This window comes from Labrus bergylta, chromosome 11, assembly GCF_963930695.1.
Source record: "Labrus bergylta chromosome 11, fLabBer1.1, whole genome shotgun sequence".
Taxonomy (NCBI): domain Eukaryota; kingdom Metazoa; phylum Chordata; class Actinopteri; order Labriformes; family Labridae; genus Labrus; species Labrus bergylta.
In genome coordinates this window covers 1540481-1563008 of record NC_089205.1, presented here as the reverse complement: position 1 = coordinate 1563008, position 22528 = coordinate 1540481, and the positions used below count along the sequence as shown (strand labels likewise).

General features: G+C 39.5%; 2 protein-coding genes across 5 annotated transcripts; one reads left to right on the top strand and one right to left on the bottom strand.

Annotated features, from left to right (window-relative positions):
* Positions 1 to 321: 321 nt before the first annotated feature.
* siae (sialic acid acetylesterase) lies at positions 322 to 9073 on the top strand. Of its 2 annotated transcripts, none has more exons than XM_020644563.3 (10): positions 322 to 517; positions 2371 to 2532; positions 2908 to 3062; positions 4641 to 4779; positions 5119 to 5287; positions 5438 to 5520; positions 5601 to 5734; positions 6254 to 6408; positions 7486 to 7672; positions 7810 to 9073. In XM_020644563.3, the coding sequence occupies exons 1-10, from the start codon at positions 463 to 465 to the stop codon at positions 8071 to 8073; spliced, it is 1503 nt and encodes a 500-aa protein (XP_020500219.1). In that variant the 5' UTR covers positions 322 to 462; the 3' UTR covers positions 8074 to 9073. The 2 variants fall into 2 exon arrangements, with proteins under 2 accessions (XP_020500219.1, XP_020500220.1); XM_020644564.3 differs by lacking the exon at positions 322 to 517 and adding an exon at positions 1031 to 1204.
* Positions 8481 to 15925, bottom strand: tbrg1 (transforming growth factor beta regulator 1). 3 transcript variants are annotated; one of them, XM_020644561.3, is made up of 15 exons: positions 15670 to 15924; positions 15343 to 15473; positions 14949 to 15006; positions 14702 to 14784; positions 14522 to 14558; positions 14161 to 14223; positions 12695 to 12931; positions 12422 to 12492; positions 12032 to 12273; positions 11817 to 11953; positions 11567 to 11713; positions 11275 to 11372; positions 11055 to 11165; positions 9944 to 10089; positions 8481 to 9775 (listed from the first exon to the last, which is right to left on the bottom strand). In XM_020644561.3, the coding sequence occupies exons 2-15, from the start codon at positions 15459 to 15461 to the stop codon at positions 9669 to 9671; spliced, it is 1656 nt and encodes a 551-aa protein (XP_020500217.1). In that variant the 5' UTR covers positions 15462 to 15473; positions 15670 to 15924; the 3' UTR covers positions 8481 to 9668. The 3 variants fall into 3 exon arrangements, with proteins under 3 accessions (XP_020500217.1, XP_020500218.1, XP_065816103.1); XM_020644562.3 differs by having other exon boundaries at positions 8481 to 9780; positions 15670 to 15923; XM_065960031.1 differs by lacking the exon at positions 14161 to 14223 and having other exon boundaries at positions 15670 to 15925.
* Positions 15926 to 22528: the final 6603 nt, after the last annotated feature.

Sequence of the window (22528 nt, the reverse complement as noted above, 5' to 3'; positions counted from 1 at the left end):
AAAAGAGATGCTCCTTATTTTAACTTAGGATCCGCCTCCCCCCCCCCACCACCACCGCCACCACCCAAAACTGTTGCATTGGTACAGGGGAGGGTCCACCTTAATGGAAGAGATACATTATTTCAACCAATTGACGCTTTAATCAGACATAAAAGTGTATGCCTATTTTTATCCAATACATTATGGAGATGGTTTTAACTTTAAAGTCAAATAGTTAAACACATTTTATCTGATTGATAGTTTGACATTTATTATAAACCCTACACATTTCGTACTTTTATTTTGAAGGTCAATCTGCGCCTCCGGTTTACGTACCAGGAACAGCTTATATAAAGCCTCACTCACCTAAACTATACAATTGTTTTATATGACTAATTGACGTTCACGTGAAACGGGTCAGGCAAGCTTTACATATTTGATGAAGCTGTGCAACGATTCATTGACGTTGTTTCTCTTGTCGTGATGGCTGTAACTCTGTTTGTTCTTTTTGTACTTCTGCTTTCTAGTCACGAGGCTGGTGAGTAAAGTGTCTTCTAGTGTGTGATTACTAGTAAAATAAATATATATATATATATATATATATATATATAAGACTTTTAGAGCGCTTTTCTGAGTAGTCTACTCAGCGATGCCTAACAAAGAATAACAACGAAACAAAACAGTGAAAACAATACAACTAAGAAATTGTCATGATTTGGTCTTATTTAGTTTTGTATTTCAGTATTTAGGTTTCCATGTTTTGCTTTCTCCTGTTCTTCCCTAGTGTTGCTGTTTTTTCCCTTGTGTGTTTCCTAGTTTAGTCTCCAGTGTTATTTTGTAATTTCAAATCCTTGTGTCCCTCTCGGTTCTAGTGTGTCTTGATGACTAACAGTGTCTTCCGTGTTTCTTCTATGTATTTTGTAGTTGTCCTCAGTGTTTCTTGTTCTGCCTCTGTGTGTTTCCCTCCAGTTTAATTACCCTCCAGTTTAATTACCCTCATCGTCTTCACCTGTGTCTTGTGAGTGTCACCTGTGTCTTGTGAGTGTCACCTGTGTCTTGTGAGTGTCACCTGTGTCTGATTACCCCATGTCTATTTAGTCTCTGTGTTTCTTGCTCACTATGTTAGTTCATTGTCGTTTGTAGTTATGTCAGATGTTAGTTTTCCTTGTGCTCCCAGTGATTCCTCGTGGCTACCTTTTTTATTACATTTCGTCTTTTCAATAAAGTAAGTTTTTGTTTAAATATTTTTATTTTTTCATTCTGCACTTGGGTCCAGTTCCTGATTTTTCCACACCCGTGACAGAAATACCGGAGTGAAGATAGTTTCATATTTAACATTCGCCTGTTTTCGCGTCGATTACCTTTAATAGCACCGTGTAAAGCCTCGATTTCTCACAGTTTGGGGATATGTTGGAGAGCACATTAAGACAGACGTTTCACAGTTTTGATAAACTTCAAATAACCAAAGATGACGATGCAGCTGGGAGCGCAAAGAACTTAATGTCTGTCCAACGCGCTGGTGACTATAGGTGGAGTTAGGGACCGTCGTAAAAGTGCAATACGGCTCATTTCAATCTTCAATAATTTATTTGTTTCAAAATAGACATCTCAATCCACTGCTATTATAGAAGGTGACAGCCCTTAACATTTAACTTAACTCTTCATATCATCATGATCAATGACATATTGCCTTAAATAAGCACATTTCAAGGTATAATCTCAAAGATTTCTCATTTTTGAATTTATCGAAATCAAATCACGTGTCCTGGACATCCTCTCACAACTTTTGCGTTGGACAGACATTGAGTTCTTTGCGCTCCCAGCTGCATTGTCATTTTTGGTTATTTGAAGTTTATCAAAACTGTGAAACGTCTGCCTTAATCTGCTCTCCAACATATCCCTAAACTGTGAGAAATCAAAACTTTACACGGAGCTATTAAAGGTAATCAATGCAAAAACAGGCAAATGTTACAATGTACTTAGAAAATGCTTTTATCCAAAGCAACGTACAGAGATTAAGTACAACAGTAATCCATTCATAATGGATTGTTCAGCGGGTTAAGTGTCTTACCCAGGGACACATCGGACATGTTGCTCAGCTGGAGATTGAACCCTCGACCTACTGGTTGAGAGGCGACGACGCTACCAACTGAGCCATAGCCACCCTATGGCTGTTGGGAATGTTAAATGAGACTGTCTTCACTCCGGTATTTCTTCGTTGTATTGTTTTCACTGTTTTGTTGTTGTTCTTTGTTACGCAGTTGTTTCTGAGTAGACTACTCAAAAAATAATTACATTAAGTATCACTTTCACTTTTATTATAACCATGAATTAGTTATTCATCATTTTATGTAACTGCTAAGGAAAGGGTGAACGTATTTGTGTACCTAGATGGGATCCTGCGCTTTGCCTCCTACTATGGAGACCATATGGTCCTGCAGAAGTCTCCAGAGAGAGCGGTGCTGTGGGGCTATGGCCCTGAAGATGCTCATGTCTTCCTCCTCTTGATCGGACCAACAAATCAGAAAGCTTCACCTGTCAATGTGACAAAAGGCCAGTACAACCTGTTGTCATGTGAAGATGTGGGCAGATATGACAGAAACCACTTAACTCATAAGTTGTTCACAACTATCTTTTACAGGACTGACACAGTTACTATGTCACAAAATTTGAAAAAAAAAAAACTGAACTAAAAAGCAAGTTTCACTCTGAACGGCATTAAACTTCCTCATATGCATGGTGTCCAAAAATGCCTCTCTCATCTCCTCCTCCTCAATCTGCATACAGCCCTTATAAATTACATTTTATTTGTAGACAAATATCACAAGTTTGCCAAAAGGAACTTTACAATCTTATTAAGAACTGCCCTTAGACCCCCCCACCTCCCCCCCCAAAAAAATTGTTTGATATTAATGACTGACTTTACAGGTATCTGGAGGGTCACCATTGACCCTGTTGAAGCTGGTGGTCCCTACACTGTGATAGTAGCCACTGAGAATAGCACAGCCACTCTGACTGATGTGCTGTTTGGAGATGTTTGGCTGTGTGGAGGACAGAGCAACATGTACTTTAATATGTCGCAGGTGGGCTGTCTGTCTTTCCTACAAACTTTTAAGATATACTTTATTAATCCAGAGAGGGGAAATTCAATTTTACACTCTGTTGTTGAACATGCTACACACATGCACAAACAGGATCCTAGGGACATGCATTAATGGGGAGATGTCAGAGTGAGGGGGCTGCCCACAGCCATCGTTCCTGAGCGGGTGGGGGGATTTGGAGCCTTGCTCAAGGGCACCTCTACAGTGCTCAAAAAGGGAACTGGCACATTGCCAGCTGACCAGAGCAATTTCTGGATTTGGTACCTTCAAGGACTTAAACAGCATCCCTCTGGTTTCCATTCCAAGTCCTTATAGACTGCCACCCCCAGCTTATTCTTATACTTGTATAACACACTAAACATATGATGTTTGAATCAGTTAAGTTGACTTTATGAATAGTTTGGTGAAACAGAATTGGATTGCAAGATGTCAGGAAGATAATTAATGGGTATTCCAGTAGCTCACCTCATAAAGCCCCATATACCTCAAAGATGTATTTGGTATCTGTGTGTGTGTGTGTGTGTGTGTGTGTGTGTGTGTGTAATTATGGCAAGTCGTAAAGGAAATTAATATATTGAATGAAACCTTGAATATATGGAATGAAGTCTGAATATATAGAATTGAAGCTGATTTCAATTCTCCAAATCCACCAGTTTCATTGTTGTCATCCAAAAGACACCCTGCTGAATATGCTGGTTCTACAAAATGACATCAGCTGAAATATGCCAATACTTTGTTGAACTTCAAAACTTCTTTGAAACAGCTGGTTGTACTCAAAATGTTATGAATAATTTGGAATATAGAATGTGTCACCTTGAAGATCATACTTCAATTATTGGAACACTTTTACTGCTTATGAGTAGTAATGTTCAACAATCATTTCTGAGCGCACGCCAATATATTAATTTCTGGAACTTTCCATATGAACGGCGGCCATAATTAGTGTGTGTGTGTGTATATATATATATATATGTGTGTCTCTAATTATGGCAAGCCGTTCAGGAAATTAATATATTGAATGAAACTTTGAATATATGGAATGGAACTTTGAATATATGGAATGAAACTTTCAATATATTGAATGAAACTGTGAATATATTGAATGGAAGTCTGTAGTGTTATTTCAGCTAACAACTCAGAGACTAAAAAAATCCCTAAAGATGGATGTACAAAGTGCGCTCAGCAATGATTGTTGAACATTACTACCCATAAGCAGTAAAAGAGTTCCAATAATAATATAATAATTATGATCTTCAAGTTGATGCATTCTACATTCCATATTATTCATATCATTTTGAGTATGACCAGCAACTTTTCAAAAAAGTTTTGATGTTCAAGAAAGTATTGGTATATTTCAGCTGATGTCATTTTGCAAAACCAGCTTATTTAGCAGGGTGTCTTTTGGATGACAATGAAACTGGTGGATTTGGAGAATTGAAATCAGCTTCAATTCAATATATTCAAAGTTTCATTCAATATATTCAGACTTCATTCAATATATTAATTTCCTGAAAGGCTTGCCATATCTAATGAACTCCCTTTTATTTATTTATCCAACAGATTTTCAATGCATCCGAGGAGCTGGCCATTGCAGCAAAGTTCCCCCATGTGAGAACTTTTATGGCAGGATTGATAGAGAGTAAAACGGAGCTCACTGATTTGACTAAAGTGGAACTTCCCTGGGCCGTGCCTACAGAAGGTCTGTCAGGGCAGGGTTTAATAATTTATTCATAGATTTGTCTTAAGACTCTTTTTCAGCTAAATGTTTTGATTTGGGGACTCAGAATACAACTGAGACAGTTTTAAAAAACAAAGCTCTGTGATACATGGTAAATGGACTTGAGCTTGTATAGCGCTTTTCTAGTCTTCTGACTACTGATAGGAAATTGTATATTTCCCCCCTAAATATAACTGTCAGCTAGACTCTGCTGGGGCAGATAGTGTTGTAAAACATTGTAAATGTATTTTTTTTTTTTAAATAATGTAAACCATGATACCTTTCGTTCATCAGCGTTCTTCTGCCTGTTTGCATTTTCAGAATCTGTGGCACCTTTCTCTGCAGTGTGCTGGCTCTTTGGTCGTTACATGTACAAGTACCTGAATTACCCAATAGGACTGGTTGAGTCCTGTTGGGGAGGCACACCTGTTGAGGTCTGGTCATCTTCAAGAGCACTGAAGCATTGTGGACTGGAGGAACCTGAAGATGGGTAGGATATGAGAAAAAGGGCACTTACCTGCTACCTGATTTGTGTTTTTTTCAGTTGGGATGTGTAATCCACCATGTTACACACTTTTGTCAAACAAGAGATTTAAATAACTACACTGTTGCTACTTGTTGCACATATATTTTTTATTAGTCCTAAAGGAAACTCTATGTTGTGGAATGCAATGATTCATCCACTGCTTAACATGACCATTAAAGGAGCCATCTGGTACCAAGGTAAGACTACCTGCTCAGGCAGTAGATGATCAGTAGAGACACATGTACGATCCATCTTAAAGGCCTTTTCTTACCTTAAGGTGAGGCAAATACATACTATCATACAGACGAGTACAACTGTTCCTTCCCTGCTATGATCGATGACTGGAGGATGGCGTTTCATCAGGGCTCAGGGGGGCAGACAGCGCCAGACTTCCCCTTTGGATTTGTCCAGGTATGTTAGAATATATACTTTTGTTTCTGTCAGCAAAGGTAAACCAAGTAAAGAAAACACATGACAGACAATAAAAATAAGCACAGTGTATTTAAGTGAACTTTAACCCTCAGGCATCAGTTAAATTTACTACCCTCTTAAGTCATTAAGGACAAAAATTTCCACTTTACAAAAAACTGCTATAAAAATAGAACAGATTTTTATTTTTTTTTTTGCGTAAATCTCTTCCAGCCCTGCTCAAAACTATCAAATATTGAGTAATTATCAGGAATTTAAGCCTTTAAATGCCAGTTTGATTACATGATTCTGGCAGATAAAGACGAAACATTTGCCCAAATGGACAAAAATGTCCATAATGATGCAAGAGGGTTCAAAGAAACTTCTGACACAGGTAGCCCTCTGTGGTAGCATAGTCTTTGACAGTCAATGATATGTGTACAACAATTAAAACATAGAAATATTTGTTCTCTATAACTTTGCTGCACTGAAGATCTAATGCATGATTTCTTTGTGTTGCAGCTGTCCACAGACAGAAAAGGCTCAGCTGATGACGGCTTTCCGGACATCCGCTGGCACCAGACAGCAGACATTGGCTATGTTCCTAACGGGAGGATGAAGAGAACCTTCATGGCAGTGGCTTTGGATTTACCAGATGAGACCTCTCCCTACAGCACGTAAGTTCTGTGTTTTAAACGTCTTCCTAACAGATATCTTTAAAATACCAATGGGCTTTAAACTTTACTTAAACTTGTGTGTATGTATTGAGAAACATCTGCACACCTGTGTAGTACTCGAACGCGATGATGAAGGCCATTAGGCTGAAACGCGGCAATGTTCTCTACTCTTGTCTTTCTACTTTAAACCTCTCATACACAAGAGTGCCTGTAACCGCTTCAGAGACCACTCCACTAGTACACAGAGGTAAGCTGGTCTACTGTTGCTTTTTGCTACAATTTGTCCCCACTGCAGCGCACCTTGTATAACCCAATATTACCCGACACACAGCCAGCTTCCATTCATCGTTTCAGTGTGTATGTATTATCACAAACTCTACCACATAAGCAGCTGTGACCCCATGTAGGTACTGACTTTTCTCTAACCATATGTATTTGATTTCTGTTTAAAATAACTAACACTTCATTTGAGAGGTGTGGTGTAGAGAAGGTCTGTGTTATTTTTAAACTAGCAAGACAGGTTTGATCCACTGCTGATAAAGTTTTCTCAGTTCAAATACAAATTCTTCAGCTGCCAGATAGTCCGATAAAACTTCTGTTGATATGCTGCCAGGACACAGCAAGTCCCTGGCATAATTTTCCCTTAAACAGACTTGATATGTTTTTAAAAATGGCAACAGGGTTACTGCTTCTTGTCATTTTTTTCTATTTAAAAAGGTATATAAATGGAGGTATGTGAAATGCTTTCTTTTTACAGCTCTTAGTTAGTATAGAAGACCATTAACAAATGCCTTCATATCATGGCCTATTGCCATGTGTTTTTGGATGGGGGTGGGGATGAGCAGTGCAGATGTTACAGCTGAAAAAAAAGAGGTCAAAGGCTTGATCACTAAATGAACCAGCTTGACTGTTGATTGCTTTATAAGGGACGCCTAGAATATTCATTTTTCATTGTTTTTTTTCTTTTTAAAACCAGTGTTTTTTTGTTTTGTTTTTTTAACAATATTAACTTTTAAACTGTCTCTAGGCCTATAAACTGGCTAATAAAAGATGTTTGTGATTGTTTCCTTGTTTCAGGATCCATCCCAGAGACAAGCAGGATGTAGCCTACAGACTGACATTAGGAGCAAGGGCTGTGGCTTATTATGAGAAGCATGTGCCCTTCCTTGGACCTTTCCCTCAACAAATTTTGTCAGCTGCAACTTATGTCAACATTACCTATGACCAGAACGTGTCTGTCACACCATCTAAAGTCATCTTTGAGGTAAGTCTGTTTGAACAAATCAGCTACTAAATGCCTTACTTGTAATTGATTTTTATTCTGGTAATATCTCAAATAAACCAAATAAGCACAACTAGTTAATGTCTTCTCTTGTCCTGTTTGTCTTATCATTTATCAAGATCTGCTGCTCTGGGACTCAGGATCCATGTGGGCCTACGTCCAAATGGGTTCAAGCTCCCATCGTGCAATGGGGTCCAACGACTGTCCAGTTATCTGCCCAACTCTGTCCAGTTACTGATGTGGTTGCTGCCCTCCGGTATGCATGGAGAGACTGGCCTTGTGACTTTAAAGCTTGTCCAATCTACAGTGCCAGTGGGATTTTACCTGCACCTCCTTTTCTTATCAACCACTATCCAGGCGAAGACAATATCTGGATAAACTAGTAACTCAGATACTACAAGACAGAGTAATATAAAAAAGTAGCCTTTTGTGAAATTGTTTAAGTTGATAGGACACTAGCCTGTGCCTGATTGGATGATGCTGTAAGTGATGGAGGTTTTCATTGCGCTGAATGTATGCTATGTAAATGCTCTGATAAAGCATCCAGCCATACGAAGGATGTTTAATTTCCTTTGATTTTGTTTATTTTGTATCATTGTTTTTATGATTGGTTTGACACTAACAAATCCATTTTGAAACAAGTTACAGGATTTATAGTACAAAAGCAGCAGACTGAAGTCTGGAGTACCAAAGGAAAAATTGGCCTTTTACAGAATATTAATGATATTATTTTTTTGATGCATTAATGTGTCCCTCATTTTGTTGTCACTGCTACAGCTGGAGCTAATCCTATTTGAGTAATATAGAAATTGTTTGAATTCTTTTTTTTTTTCATGGCCTACATATAGCCAGGGCACATAAGATATTTTGACAAATAATGTATTCATTCTATTTTGCATTATAAATCTGAATCTGATAAATAACTAGCAAACAAACTTCAGATTTTCTCTAAATTCTGTGGCGTAAGAAGTATTTTTTTTAAGGACAAAAAGGCTTTTTAAAATTTGTACAGAACGTATAGGCTACTGTAATTTGTAACTTTCACCCACTCAGTCGTTAAATGTTAAAAAGTAAACTATAGCTTGTTAAGCTAATATAAGATTTCAGAATTGTGTTGCCAAACGGTCCAGTTTGAAGGTGATTCATGTCGCGTTGCTCTGTGGGTAATGAGTTTTATCACCTGTTGTATTGACGCACGTTCCTAACGGAGTGTGTCCAGTAGCGGAGCACTCGGCGACGGAAATCTGTCATAGCGACGGAGAACCTCACCTACCCTGTGACTATATGAATGTGAAATGAGTTGAGTTTTATCATGTTTATATCATGAGTCAGTCTTAATGACTTTGTTTATTTTGCACAAATTAAAGACAAATTTACTACTGAGTTTAAGTAAGTGTTTTGCATTCAAAGTCAATGAACTATATCAAAGTAAAACTAACAGGATCCAGGTAAAAACACTGATAAATGATCCACTGTTATTTGTTAATTAAACTAACTTCAATGCGTTATAACTGCGGCTGTAGGTTGACGACAAACAGTTCTGTAACATTGCCGCTATGAGCAATATTTAAAAACGAGTAAATGGAAATCTTCACTATCCCTTTTTTCTCTGCTATCACCAATTGGTAAGAACAAAAAGATTCAAACTTCATATGTTAAATATAAAGAAAAGCCCTGGTCTTTATACACACATGGCTTATATGTTTTAATACAGAAGTGTTGTCTTAATGTTGCTTTTGGCATGAGTTCAAGGCTAACTCAGCAACCACATCCAGTTTACAAGCATTAATAATATTTGCATACATCCTAACTAATGCTCTCTGATGCACCCTGATAATGACGAGCGCTGAACCACGTTGATTCGATTTACTGTACTCCTTTTACTGTCTGGACTACTGAACCAAAAGAGGGAAATAACACACATTGTGAATTTGTAAATGAGACTGATGGTTCAAAGGGGTTGCAATCATGTTTTATCTTAATTCAGCAGAGTTTTCAGAATCAGGGGCTGAAATATGAGGCGGAGGTCTTCACTGTAGGGGACATCAGGTGGTGTTGATGAGCAGAGCTCGGAGACTGTGCCATCTGTCCTGAGGAAAGGAAATAAAAGGACAAGTTGATGAAGAGCCACTGTAAATGCTTACTGTCAGTGCCAGTGTCAATGTTTACAAATATATCAGAACTGTTGATAAAACTACAACCCAACACTTGCATGAAAATATTGCCCTCATGAAAAACTGATATATAATCAACCTGGTATGTGCTCGGTCTTGATGTTCTCCTCAAAGCCCTGGTGTCTCTGATAGGCCTCAAAGTTGACCGAGGCATCATCCTCTGATAGGCTGTGAGGAACCTGGCCGTCCCCAGGGCGACACACCTCAAAACGTATCCACCGATAGCTACGTGAACAAAGAAAAAAATAATATTTATAAAGACACAGAATCTGAGTGAGTTCAAGAATGGAGAATAGCAAATGAAATATGATAATGCCTGCTCCAACCTCGACGGCAAGGAAGTGTGGACAACAGGAATGTGAGGAATACAACAGAGAAATCCTTCCTGCATATTATCCCATATGTTCTTTTGTAAAGCGTCTCGACTTGTTATGAATTGGAGCTAAACAAATAATGATTGATATTTTGATCTCTGGCTCCGATAATTTCATATCTTAATCAGGAAAATCAATTTAATGCAAACTGTTTAAATATTATCTTTGTTTCTAGTTTTACTGAGAGTTATAAAAGTATTAGATAACAAAATAGAAATTCACAAGAACATACTAAGTCTCTATCTCTCACGACCTGTCGCTGTAAATCTTGACTTGGACATGTTTTCTATAGAGAAAAGATTTAAGATATTTTATGCTCTTGTTTCCATTTTAATAAAATCCTCTTAGTCATAATATTAATGTTTTGCATGTGGTAAAGAGGTTTTAATCTATAGTTATTGCGATTTAATGGTCCGTTAAATGTCCTCATGGTCCCTGTCTGGGTGGCACTTATCTAGAATACATTTATGTTTCATAAGTTACTATAGTGACTGCAGAATGTTCTTGTTTAAGTAATGAATGTTGACATGTTGATGGCGAGATAGGACAGTGGGTAGAGTCAGAAATCAGGGAGAGAGAGAGTAGGGTATGACATGCGGGAAAGAAGCCACAGGTTGGATTTGAACCTGGGCCGCCTGCTTGGAGGACTACAGCCTCCAAACATGGGGTGCGTGCACTAACCACTGCGTCACCAGCGCCCCCACAAGTATTAAGTACTTATTTGTCATTCTTAAGCTGGACTCATACAAGATTTGACTACATGTTGTGTATTGTAGTTGACCATCATTATTGGGTGAGAAGGTCGATTTGACTTACTTGCTACATTTGCGTGCTCCAGGGCAGCTCTGGATAAGGTTCTGGATTGTGGGGTGTGAAAAGCCAAAGAAGTCAGCTCCTGATGGCACGATTGGCACCACAGACCTGGAGCTGGGAGAAGGACATGTTTAAAGAGTCTAAAACTAGCACTAAACCACAGAGAAGAAAATCTTGATTTATCTGAGGACACGTTTGAGTCTGTGTGGTGAGTTTTTGATACCTGACAGATGCAACGGCCTTCAGAAGGTTGGAGTGACACGTCAGGGCAGAGGAGGCAACGATGGCATTCTGAGGATCTTCTTCGGGTACGATCTCAAACTGGGGGGATAATATTGAAGTGCATTTGTCAGTAATACAGTCTCTACTCTAAAAACCAAGGTTGTACACTGCAGCTTTATTGTCTTTACTTCTATCAAAACAGATAGATATTCATGTCTGAAAATAAAGGTTCACAAATAATAATGGACATCTTTCAAATTTGACTTCAACATTGAGTCTGTCAGTGTGCATACCTGTGGTCCTGCTCCCCCATCCTTGATCTGGCAGGTGTAGAGGCACTGCTGGTCAGGGTTCTTCTTGCTGGCAAAGACCCTTGTGCTGCAGAATCCCACCGGATAGATGGCACACTCATCATGGAACAACATTCTGTCTGTGATGATCTGGAGTACAGTCATGTTGCATAAGGTAGGAAGCATTAAGAGGTTAGTGTTTACTTCAAGAGAGGCTTTAACTTATCTATCTTATCGGTAGTTTGACACTGACCTCTCCCAGACTGTAGACTGTTAAACCTCCCAGGACGATGGGGAAGACAGGACGACCACACGAGTCCAGAGAGATGGGCTGCACCAGCTTCCGAGAACCGTCTGCCAGCCTTCTCTTCTTTGACATCTTCTTTGGAACTTAAAAAACAAGAAAGAATAAAATAATGCTAATGTATACCTGTTCTCAATTTAAAGCCAAATTTATACAGCACTCACTTTCTTCCTTTCCATTTTCCCTGCCCCGCTCTTTCCTTTCCTTCTTTGGTTTTTTAAGAGCTCCCTCTTCCCCCGTTGAACCCACTGACACATGGTTCTGACCCCCGGGTTGGCCCGAACCCCCAGCAGGACCTGAGGTTAATGCCACGGGTGGGACAACTGGGTGAGAGCTTGTGCCAGGTGTTGGTAGTATCTCTCCCTCTGAAAAAGTTTGGTACTGCAACAACGACTTCAGTAAAAATCTGCAAATGACAATTAGCATGAATGAATTGAGTTCTGCTGTTTTTCTTCAAGTTGACACGACATGAAAAGCATCTCAAAAGCACACCACCATCCATCATATATAACAAACAAAACAAAAAATAGACCACTAGAAACATGTTCTCTCACCTCCGCTCCTCCTTTGCTCTTAAAAACTTCTCTTCTAAGTGAGCAACTTCATCACAGAGAGCTGCATTCTCCTGTGGAATAAACATCATGACTGCACTGTAAAAGCACTTGGTTTACAAACTGGTCCTTTAAGATACTTCAATTCTTTAAAGAAATGAACAAAAATAATTAAAAAATGATCACAACTTCCCTCTTATATCTTAGCACAATGTATGTACATGATGTGAAAGAAAACCTACGATTAAACGATTCTGGAGAATATAATTCACTCACAAATATCATGGCACGAGCAGCTTTACGCAGTCTGAGGTACTTGAGTCGGTACTTCTCATTTTGGGTTTTCCTCTGACCTCTCTTCATCTTTGTCTTACGCCCTGAGGAACTGGTGGGAGATGGGAAGGCGGGGCCAGAGGCGCCTGATCCAGAACTGGAAATGGTGTTTTGATGTGGAGAGCCGAGGAAAGACTGCGCAGCAAAGGCTTGTAGAGCCTGCTGCCGCTCCTCATCAGTCTATGAGGACACAGACGGTGAGAGAACGTCAGAGATCTGCTCATTTGAACCAGGAGGATCTGAGGCTTGTGTTGATTATAAATGACTGATGAAAAAAAAGGAAACCAAACTGAAGACAACTTGATAACAATGATAAGAGTTTACACTTAAACTACAGTATGACAAACAATGGCATTCTGTGAAAACAAAAAGTGCAGCAAGCTTTAGAACTTCTTAAACATTATATGGAGGATATCCCTCTTTATCCCCTTTAAAGACTTCAAGTGTACACTAGTCAAAATCTTGTGTCCAACATGTCTCCTAGCGCCTGCTCCTGACAGTATTTAGCAGATAGTAACCGTCATTGACTTTGGTGCTTAGCTTATAAGGCATAACCACCAATAATTATTGATAATGTATTAGTAGTGTGACATATAAAATAACATATAAAGACCATATAAGGACGGGCCAAAAATCTGAGTCTGACAAAACAATCTGAACTTTTGTATCACACTGATGCATGAACATTCCCCCTGTCCATTGTTGTAGTTTGAAAGGTTGAATCATAACAGAAACACACAATCTGGACAGCAACAGGCACAAACCAATAGTTCTCTAACCTCTGAATTTAAGCCAGGTCATAAGGTCATGTTCTGACACACGTACACACATACCCACACACCCTTTCCTGGTAATAGACCAGGTGTCCGCCCCAAGAAACTTCTAGGACATGTTCTTTATATAGCACACATGTTGTAATTGCCCATAAAAGGATGTTTAGGATGCTATAAAAGAACTGCTCCAAAATAAATAAACAGATCCTCAATTCACAAGCCATAGTCTCTGTCTGATTGTTCAAGAGCATTTACTCTTCTACACTATGGCGCTGCGAGCACACTAGGAAGAGTGACCGGAGCAGCTTTAATAATGTAAGGAAATCAACAGAAGATATCAGAGTAGATGAAACCAGTTTCAGGATACTAGACCTGCAAAAGCAGGCAACTATAATATTTTATAATGTGAAAATGGTCAACATAATAATATCTGTAATTATGAGAAAACTATACCAGGTCGTGATGTGTATAAAATGACAGCTCTGGACCAAGCTCACGTGTAAACGGCATTAACTCAGTCCTTTCCCATTACAAATAGTGTAAAATTAAAGAAAAAAAAGGTTAAAAGCAGTTCAGGTATCCCACAGCAAAGTTGGGTTTTGAGACAAATTTGCATTTATGTCCCATATAACTCACCAGCAAGGCAAAGACTCCGTTTCTGTTCTCAATCCTCTTGAATCTCCTGCTGCCTTTTTGTGTCTGAAACATAATGTGAGACTGAGGCCAATGCATGTGGCTGTAGAAGCCTGATTTGATTGCGAGAAGCTGGGAGTTAATTTGGTTAAATTTGGTTTAGTTCTGATACAGCGCGGGAGATGTTGGCCTCTTTTAAAACTATGAAAGAAGGTAAAAGAAGCAGGATGGTGAAACAAGATGGAAGAAAAATAGTAACAGAAATACAAATGATGCATGTACCGTGTCAAGGAAACTCACATGAATGCCAAATGGAGGTGCAAGTCATTATACTCAAACATCTTGCCTTAAACATCTAACTTACCTCACGATACATAACTGCCTCCAAACTTGATTTTGCACTGCAAGGGAGAGAAAAGGAATATGCCCAAAGTCTAAATGTAGAATAAGGAATATGTCTGCTGCCCATGTAGGAAAATAAAGAAGTGATTTAGCTTAACATGTAAGTAGTAGGATGTGTAGTAAACTGAGAGGAATGCTGTACTTGGATTGAACAAGTCCCCTGTCGATGATTCTCTGTTTGATTTCTTTTATATGCATGGGACGCCCAGCTTCTTCTAAAACAATCTACATGAGAAAAAAAAAGAAACAAATGACTTGCCTTGCAGAAAATACCACAGCAGGTGAAAGTGATAAATTTAATAAATAACACCAAACTAAAAATGAATGAAAATGATATGAATTGACAGTATACAAATAAAGATTAAAAAAAAAAAAATCAAGACATTTACCTGTGCAGCATCGAGCCATGTAAGGTTTGGCTTTTCTGCTATTTCACTTGGTGGTTCACTGCAAATAGAAAAAAATAACTTTAAGAGGGTTCATCTAGATAATTTGATTTACTCTTTCAAAATCATTCCTCATGACACATACTTTTTAAAACACAAGATTCCCTCTTAGTATTCATGAAGAATCAGAACAGAATCAGGGAAATGCAAGGAGTTTTACTTTGAAATTTGAAATTGGATGGATCAAGTAAAACATTAAACATAGTGATGAGACAAGGTGATAAGATTGATAAGATGCTAGACCAAAAAACACCTCTCTGCTGTTGTATAGCAGACCCTTCTTCTTCTACGTTTATACAGTAATGACACGTTTGTAAGTCAAATGATTTACAACAACCTCTCCAAAGTTTCACCGCTTCCAGACAGACTTGCGATGCTGTCCAGAGCTGGAAACAGAGAGTAATTTCCCTGCACATCAGCCTCCATCTCAGATTCAAAAGAGTTGAGAGACTCCATAGAAGACGGAACCTGAACAGAGAACAAATATGAAGAAAAAAGCCCCTCAGGTACTTTCTCCACTAAACAGTAATACGGAACTAAGACTGAAAATTGATCACACAGAGTCATACAGTATGTTCTGTTATAGAATTACCAGCTTATTGCTCACATATTTCAATGACGTACAGAACAAAAGCAATGGAAATGTAGAAACAACTACACAAACCTCCGTGAAAACACAGCAGAGCGCCTTCTTTCAGCTCGTCCTCTTGATGTTTCTGTCTCAACCGGAACCTTCACTCCTCTTTATAGCATTGTTTACAGTCACAATTTTTTAAACGTTCTGTCTATGGGGCTTTAGTAATAATGTAAACCACCTTACGACAGCTTTGGTCGTAATAAACCTGAATGTGGAGCTGTGTACCGGTTCAATATTCACACAACAACAGATTTACAATGTTATGAGGAACCAACAATGTTACGTTGAGGAACCAACGTCTGTGGCCAGTATCGGACAATACTAGTGGGGACACCTTCACCGGATATCCGGTATCGTTTGTTTTGATATTATTTTCAGTTGATGCTTTGCGCTTAAATTTGGCAAATAGGGAAGTTTTGGAATGGAAATCGTGTTGTAAATGTGACTTTTCAAGTTTGAATACAAATTAAATGAAGGCTAAAAAGATTAATGTATGAAGAATGGTTCAATTCAATTTTTCAATTTATTTGTATAGCGTCAACTCATAACAAGTGTTATCTCAAGACACTTTACAAAAAGCAGGTAAAATACCTTACTCTTTGTCTGTTAACATTACAGAAGAGCAGGTAAAAAGACCTTACTCATTGTTATGTTACAAAAAGCACCAAATCTTCGGCCGTTCCCCGGCTCATGACGAAACAGCCTAGACTGCGCCGGGGTTGGAAAGGGATAGGGGGAGAGATGGGATAAGATTGTTCTGGCAGGCCGTCAACCAACAATCTTGAGGAGCCTAAGAGAGCTCAAGAGCTCTCAGGAAAGTAGGTGGTTAGTGACTAAGATTTACAGATAGATACATGCAGTAATATGATGTACTGTATATGCACAGAGAGAGCGAGAGAGAGAGAGAGGAGCTCAAGGTGCCAGTTCCCCCGGTAGTCTAACCCTATAGCAGCATAACTAAGAGCTGGTCTACACCAGCACTAACTATAAGATTTATCAAAAAGGAAAGTTTTAAGTCTATTCTTAAAAATACAGACTGTGTCTGCCTCCTGGACCCCGGCTGGAAGGCGGTTCCAGAGGAGAGGAGCCCAATAACTGAAGGCTTTACCCCCCATAGTACACTTAGAGACTGTAGGTACCACCAGCAGGCCTGCACTCCGGGACCGCAACGCTCTCGAGGGACAGTACGGCACTAGTAGCTCCTTCAGATAAGATGGTGCCTGGCCATTTAGAGCTTTGTAAGTGAGAAGAAGGATCTTGAATTCTATTCTAGACTGTATAGGGAGCCAGTGCAGAGAAGCCAAGACAGGAGTAATGTGGTCCCTTTTCTTAGTTCTAGTCAGTACACGAGCTGCAGCGTTCTGGACCAGTTGAAAGCACATTTAAAAGCCATTCTGCCTCCCAGTTGTCACATTGTGTAGGCAAAAAACCAGTTAACCCTTAATACCTGCTCGAGAGACATGGGAAATTAAAACTTAAAATAATACTTAAAAGTGTTCAAAATTGCAAATGTTTGTTGACTATATCATTTTATAAATGTATATATGATTCAGAATTACACGTTATTGAGCATAGACTGTGCTGAAATACTATGGTTAGATTATCCCTGCCTCGAAACGGAAATCTCCATGATGAAATTAATTAAAAGTTAGTGACATTTCCTTATCAATAAGCAAAGAAACCATTAATGTGTGGTCCCATTAAATGTGTTCACACCAGTGAAAAAATGGCTCAGGACTACGTCCTTAGTGCGAGACTAATCTATGAATTAGAAATGACCTGCGGGATCTCTTTGTATTAATGAATCGCATAGGTTGTATGTTCTTTTTTAATTTGTCTTTTCTTAGATACCTGTTAACTGAGTTATTTAACTGTGACTCTGATCTCTTCATTTAAAATCACAGGATAACTGTAATAAAGGATGCTTTGAATGTCTACATTCTGGTTCTGAAGAATTTTCTAGTTTCACTGGTTCTTGTTGGCTGAAAGCTTGTGCATCAGAAAGGCCCTTTGTATAGGCAAACAACTTTCAATAACACTTTGATAAGATTTTTTGGTAACACATTATAATAACCATCATCTATAAAGGGTAAATAGATAGTTAATTAACCATGAGTTAATAGCTATTTACTGTGAATGAAATGATAGTTGATAATGTTTGATAATGATTTGTAATGCTATAATTTATGTTATGTTAACAGTTTATTGATGCACACATTATAACATTTCAATTGAAAAAGACACGCTTCAGCATATGAGTTACAACAGAGTGATAGACCGATTTGCCACCCTTAATAACAGACGGCATTCTTTGATGCTTCCACCCACCAAGTAACTCGCAGTTGTAGCCATGTTATTTAAAAAGATGTACTTGGCTTACTTTTTTTGTTAATGCTGTAAACATACTGTTACTGTGCAAACCTGTGTTTGTTCTTGTACTGTATTAAAAAAAACAGACTGAAATAATAAGAAATAATTTCTCAGTCTTTGTTAGCTGTTTGTGAAATTTTGTGCTTGCGCGCTACGTTAGCTCACATCCTATGCATCTCTTGGGGGCTAAGCCTCCCCTGTCCTTAAAACCTCGTGACGCCCCTGGTACAGACCTAGCCAACGATGCTGCAGCGGGTCTCATAAACTATCCTCTAAATACAATTTTCAGTCAATGCAACATTATTTTAGGGGATAGATTGATATCTCAGTCGAGTGCCATCCACCCCTATCGTGTCATGATTGAGACCTTACTCAATTATTCAGATGATACACTCAAGAGTCAATTCAGCACCAGCCTTTTTTACAAAGATACAATGGGTGTTGCTGACTCTATAGTGACAAATAATGATCCTAACAGGGGGTTAAATAAAAGAGCCGCCTTCACGTCTGAATCCAAAGAACTACATCTGTTTGGTGCTCTCTTTGATGCTTTCTGTCTCATGGGGGCCCGTGACTCTACACTCTCCTTGACAATTTTGGGTGCTTCTCTGTTTGTTAAAAAAGTGTCAGTGTCCCCAGCCGTACGCTTAGGTCACGCGTCAGCCTTAATGAAAGGAAATGTGTTCTATCCAGTCTCCAGGGTCAACATCAAAACATACTCTATGCCTGAAAACTCCAGGATCTGTAATCAGGAGAATCTCTTTTTGAGCGCAGTGCCTAAATATCTGATCTTGGGTATGGTACACCACGAAGCATTACCAGGCCGAAGAGACCTGTCACCCTTCAATTTTATCCACAATGATGTAGAATATCTGGCCCTCTGTCAGGATGGTAGACAAGTTCCTGCTGAAGCTTTCCAACCTCGATTTAACGACGGAATATCAGTCAGAGAGTTTTACAACATGTTCCTGGCTACGGGGAGACACCTTAAAGATTTACCTCTGAGTATCGACCGCGAGGAATTTATCAGCGGGTATTCTCTGTTTGTGTTTAATCTCAACCCTGCCGATGACAGCGACGCTCTCTCAACCCTTTCCAACGGGAATTTGAGACTAGAAATGAGATTCAGAGTCCCCTTGCCACACACCACAACGCTCATCGTCTATGCCTGTTACGATTCCATTCTGGAGATTAACTCTAAGAGACAGGTGTTGGTGGATTATTATTAAAGTATGAATAATCATCAACTCGAGAATCTTTTGCATCTTCTGCTGGGCGATGTATTTTGCAGAGTGTGGGCTTCAGACCAACTGACCTTACTGAATCCCTCCTTTAAACCACCCGCCTATCTTATTGTCAATACCCACCCTGCACTCATGCCGGGGGAGCATTGGTTAGTTTTAACCTTGGAGGCGGATGGCGAGGCCACCTTTTTTGACTCCTATGGATTGCCGCCAGACTTTTCGCATTACCCTTTAAGCCTATTGTATATCATAACAGTCAACTGCAACACCTCATGTCCACTGTGTGTGGCCAACACTGCGTCTATTACCACTGCCAGTGGGCCTGCGGATTCTTGATCTTTTGATCAAGTACTAGCCCTGTATGACGATGATGTCATAAAAAATGACCTAAAGGTTTAGAACTTTGTGAAAAAATATCAACGTTGTATCAGAAATAAAAACTCTGATGTTGAAGGACAAAGGACCTGTTCATTACAGATGTTTAAAGAGTGCTACAACTTTTAGCAAATGTTTTTATACGTCTTTATTAGCTATGGTAAAATAAGTGTTTCACCCCTTGCAAATGTTTCTTTTAAAAAAAAAAAACAAGTGTACACTCTTGAGATGATTAATAAAGGCTTTATTGGTAAAAGATGTTTCTTACAATTATTTATGATGAAAAATTAATCCAATCCTTAGGTTTAGTTGTTTTACGTCAGGGGTAAACAGTCGATCGCTGACTGATTCTCAGTCGATCGCGAGATGTTTTGTCAATATAAAATACAATTGTAAAATTCAAAAGTGATTTCAATTTCATCTCATTGCAGTGTTTCCCACACACGATACCTGTGTTGGGAGCCCAAGTATACTTCCGACCTGTGTGTATTTAATTTTTCATTTATTCATGAAAATGCTGCGTGCATGAGAGAGCGAGCGAGAGAGCGAGCGGGGGAGCGAGAGAGAGAGAGCGCGCGCGCAAGAGAGAGTGCAGGCATGCGCAATGACGTGCAGGTAAAACCGGGGGGCTAAATGTTTTACCAAAAAGTCATATATAGAAACTATGCTACGAGTATTAAGCGCATTTGATGAAGCTGCAGCTACTTTTCTCTGCTCCTCTCTGCTGTCATGACTGTGAGCATTGCGGGGCACGAGACACACCAACATACAACGCAAACGCACACGCACACGCACACGCACACATACACACACACACTTGCACTGGAGCGCCAGCCACCACGCAAACTTTTTTACTTTTTACTTTTAGTGCTACAGCACACAGTTGATCCGTGATCCGTACGGACCGAGGCGTGAACACACGTGACCCGGTCAAACAGTCGGTTGGACTTTACTCCGTTCACTCTCACCGTGTCTGCAGCTAATTTAACAAAAGCAAAATCATCTCACAGCAGCCTGCTGTAGTCTGTGAACATCTCCACACAGATTAAAGTTGTTTGTTGTAAACTAAATTAAGGGAAAAACATATGTGATATAAATACAAACGTAATATTAAAATGTAGCCTACCATAAAATAAGAGTTTAAAAAATTTGCATTATTTTTTACAGAACTCTCATTTATTATATCTGAAATTATTTTCTGTTTGTTGTGTGAGTATTAAATGCGTTTGTAGGCTGTTGGTAAAGGCTACGGCTCACTATGTGGACTGGTAGATCTCTGCAGACTGGCAACTTTAAAAGTAGATCTTGGTTTAAAAAAGGTTGGGCACCCCTGTTTTACGTAATCTAATCTCTAGTTCTGTTAAATCCGATCCATTTTCTTTCTCAGGTGTAATCCAATGCGGTGATAAGAGTATTTGTTTTCTGTTCTCACGTTTTGTGTTGGGTGTGTCGGATAGGGTGTCCTCCATCTTCAGACGGCTGTATTGATCACGAGCTTGGGGGTTATTCACAGAGGATAAAGGGACATTGAGTTTGGCCAGAGTATTCAAAAAATTCAACCAACCTCAGGGTGGTTGAATTTGAGTTCTTTTGAGGAAAAGAAAGGTGTTTAAATAGGTCAATCATATGAGACCCTTTCACAACCTCACCCTTATAAACAAATTCCCCTTTTGAATTCCAGCCACCGTCACTCTTGCGTAATTTCTTTAGGATGTAATTGGCATTTTTACGATCTCGCGGGGGAAGGCTTCTCAAAGCAGGCAAGTCTGCAGCCGTAGTGCTGCTGCTCCAGCAGACCACTCCGTACAGGATGGCTGATGCCACCACAGAGTCATAAAAAAGTCCTTTTCAAAAAGCGCTGCGCCCCACGCCTTTTTCAGTTGAATTATTTCAACTTTTCAGAAAAGTGCTGGGTGATGTCAAGCACCTGACCAATCAGGACGAGTAGTAACCTATGTCCCTAGTTACCTGTGCCCAATAGTGATGTGAAAAGCAGTTATTTTCAGTGTACTGAATCAGTAGAATCAGTTCAGTAAAGTGAGTCGTTCAAAAGATTCGTTCACCGAATCGTTCAGTACTTCTCTGCAGCTCTGTCTGTGAATCAGAATTTAATAAGCTGAAACACGCGATCGTACTGAGAACATCCGGTGGTGAATAATAAACCAATGAGCTGAGAATTTAGTTGGATAAAGCTACAGTTTGTAAAATGAAAGCTGCTAAAACAATCACATTTATTTTCCCCGACCGTTCTGTTCAGTACGTTCAGTACACAAATCACTCACTGACTGAGAGGAAGAGAGAGACTTGGAGGTGGAGCTCTCGTTCAGTTCGAACGAGAGCTCCGCTCCTACTCTCAGTTCGTTCAGTGATTCACGTCGGAGCTCTCGTTCAGTTCGTTCAGTGGACGAACCATAGACTGTAAGCTGTAAGGGACGAACTGAACGAGAGTTCCGCTCCTACTCTCAGTTTGTTCAGTGAACGTGAACGAGCGAGACTGCGAATCACCAGCCTCAGTCACACACACACACACACACACACACACACACACACACACACACACACACACACACACACACACTGTACTGACTGAAACACGATCGTTAGTAGATGTTAAAACAGTCAGCTGAGTGAAATTAAGTTGGATATAAAAGCCGTTTGTAAACTGACGGCAGATATAAAAAGCACATACATTTTCGCAACACCTAAATGTTAAATAATATATTTTCTACTTCCTCAATTTTGGAGACATGAGAGGGAGAAGTAGGGGCGGGCTTTAGAGACACAGAGCTCCCGACCGACTCCGTCCTGTTGGTTTAGTCAGTACTATCACTGACATGAAAGGAAGAGGGAGGGCGGGCTTTGAGCGACTCTTACGGTCTAGAGAGAGAGACATGAGA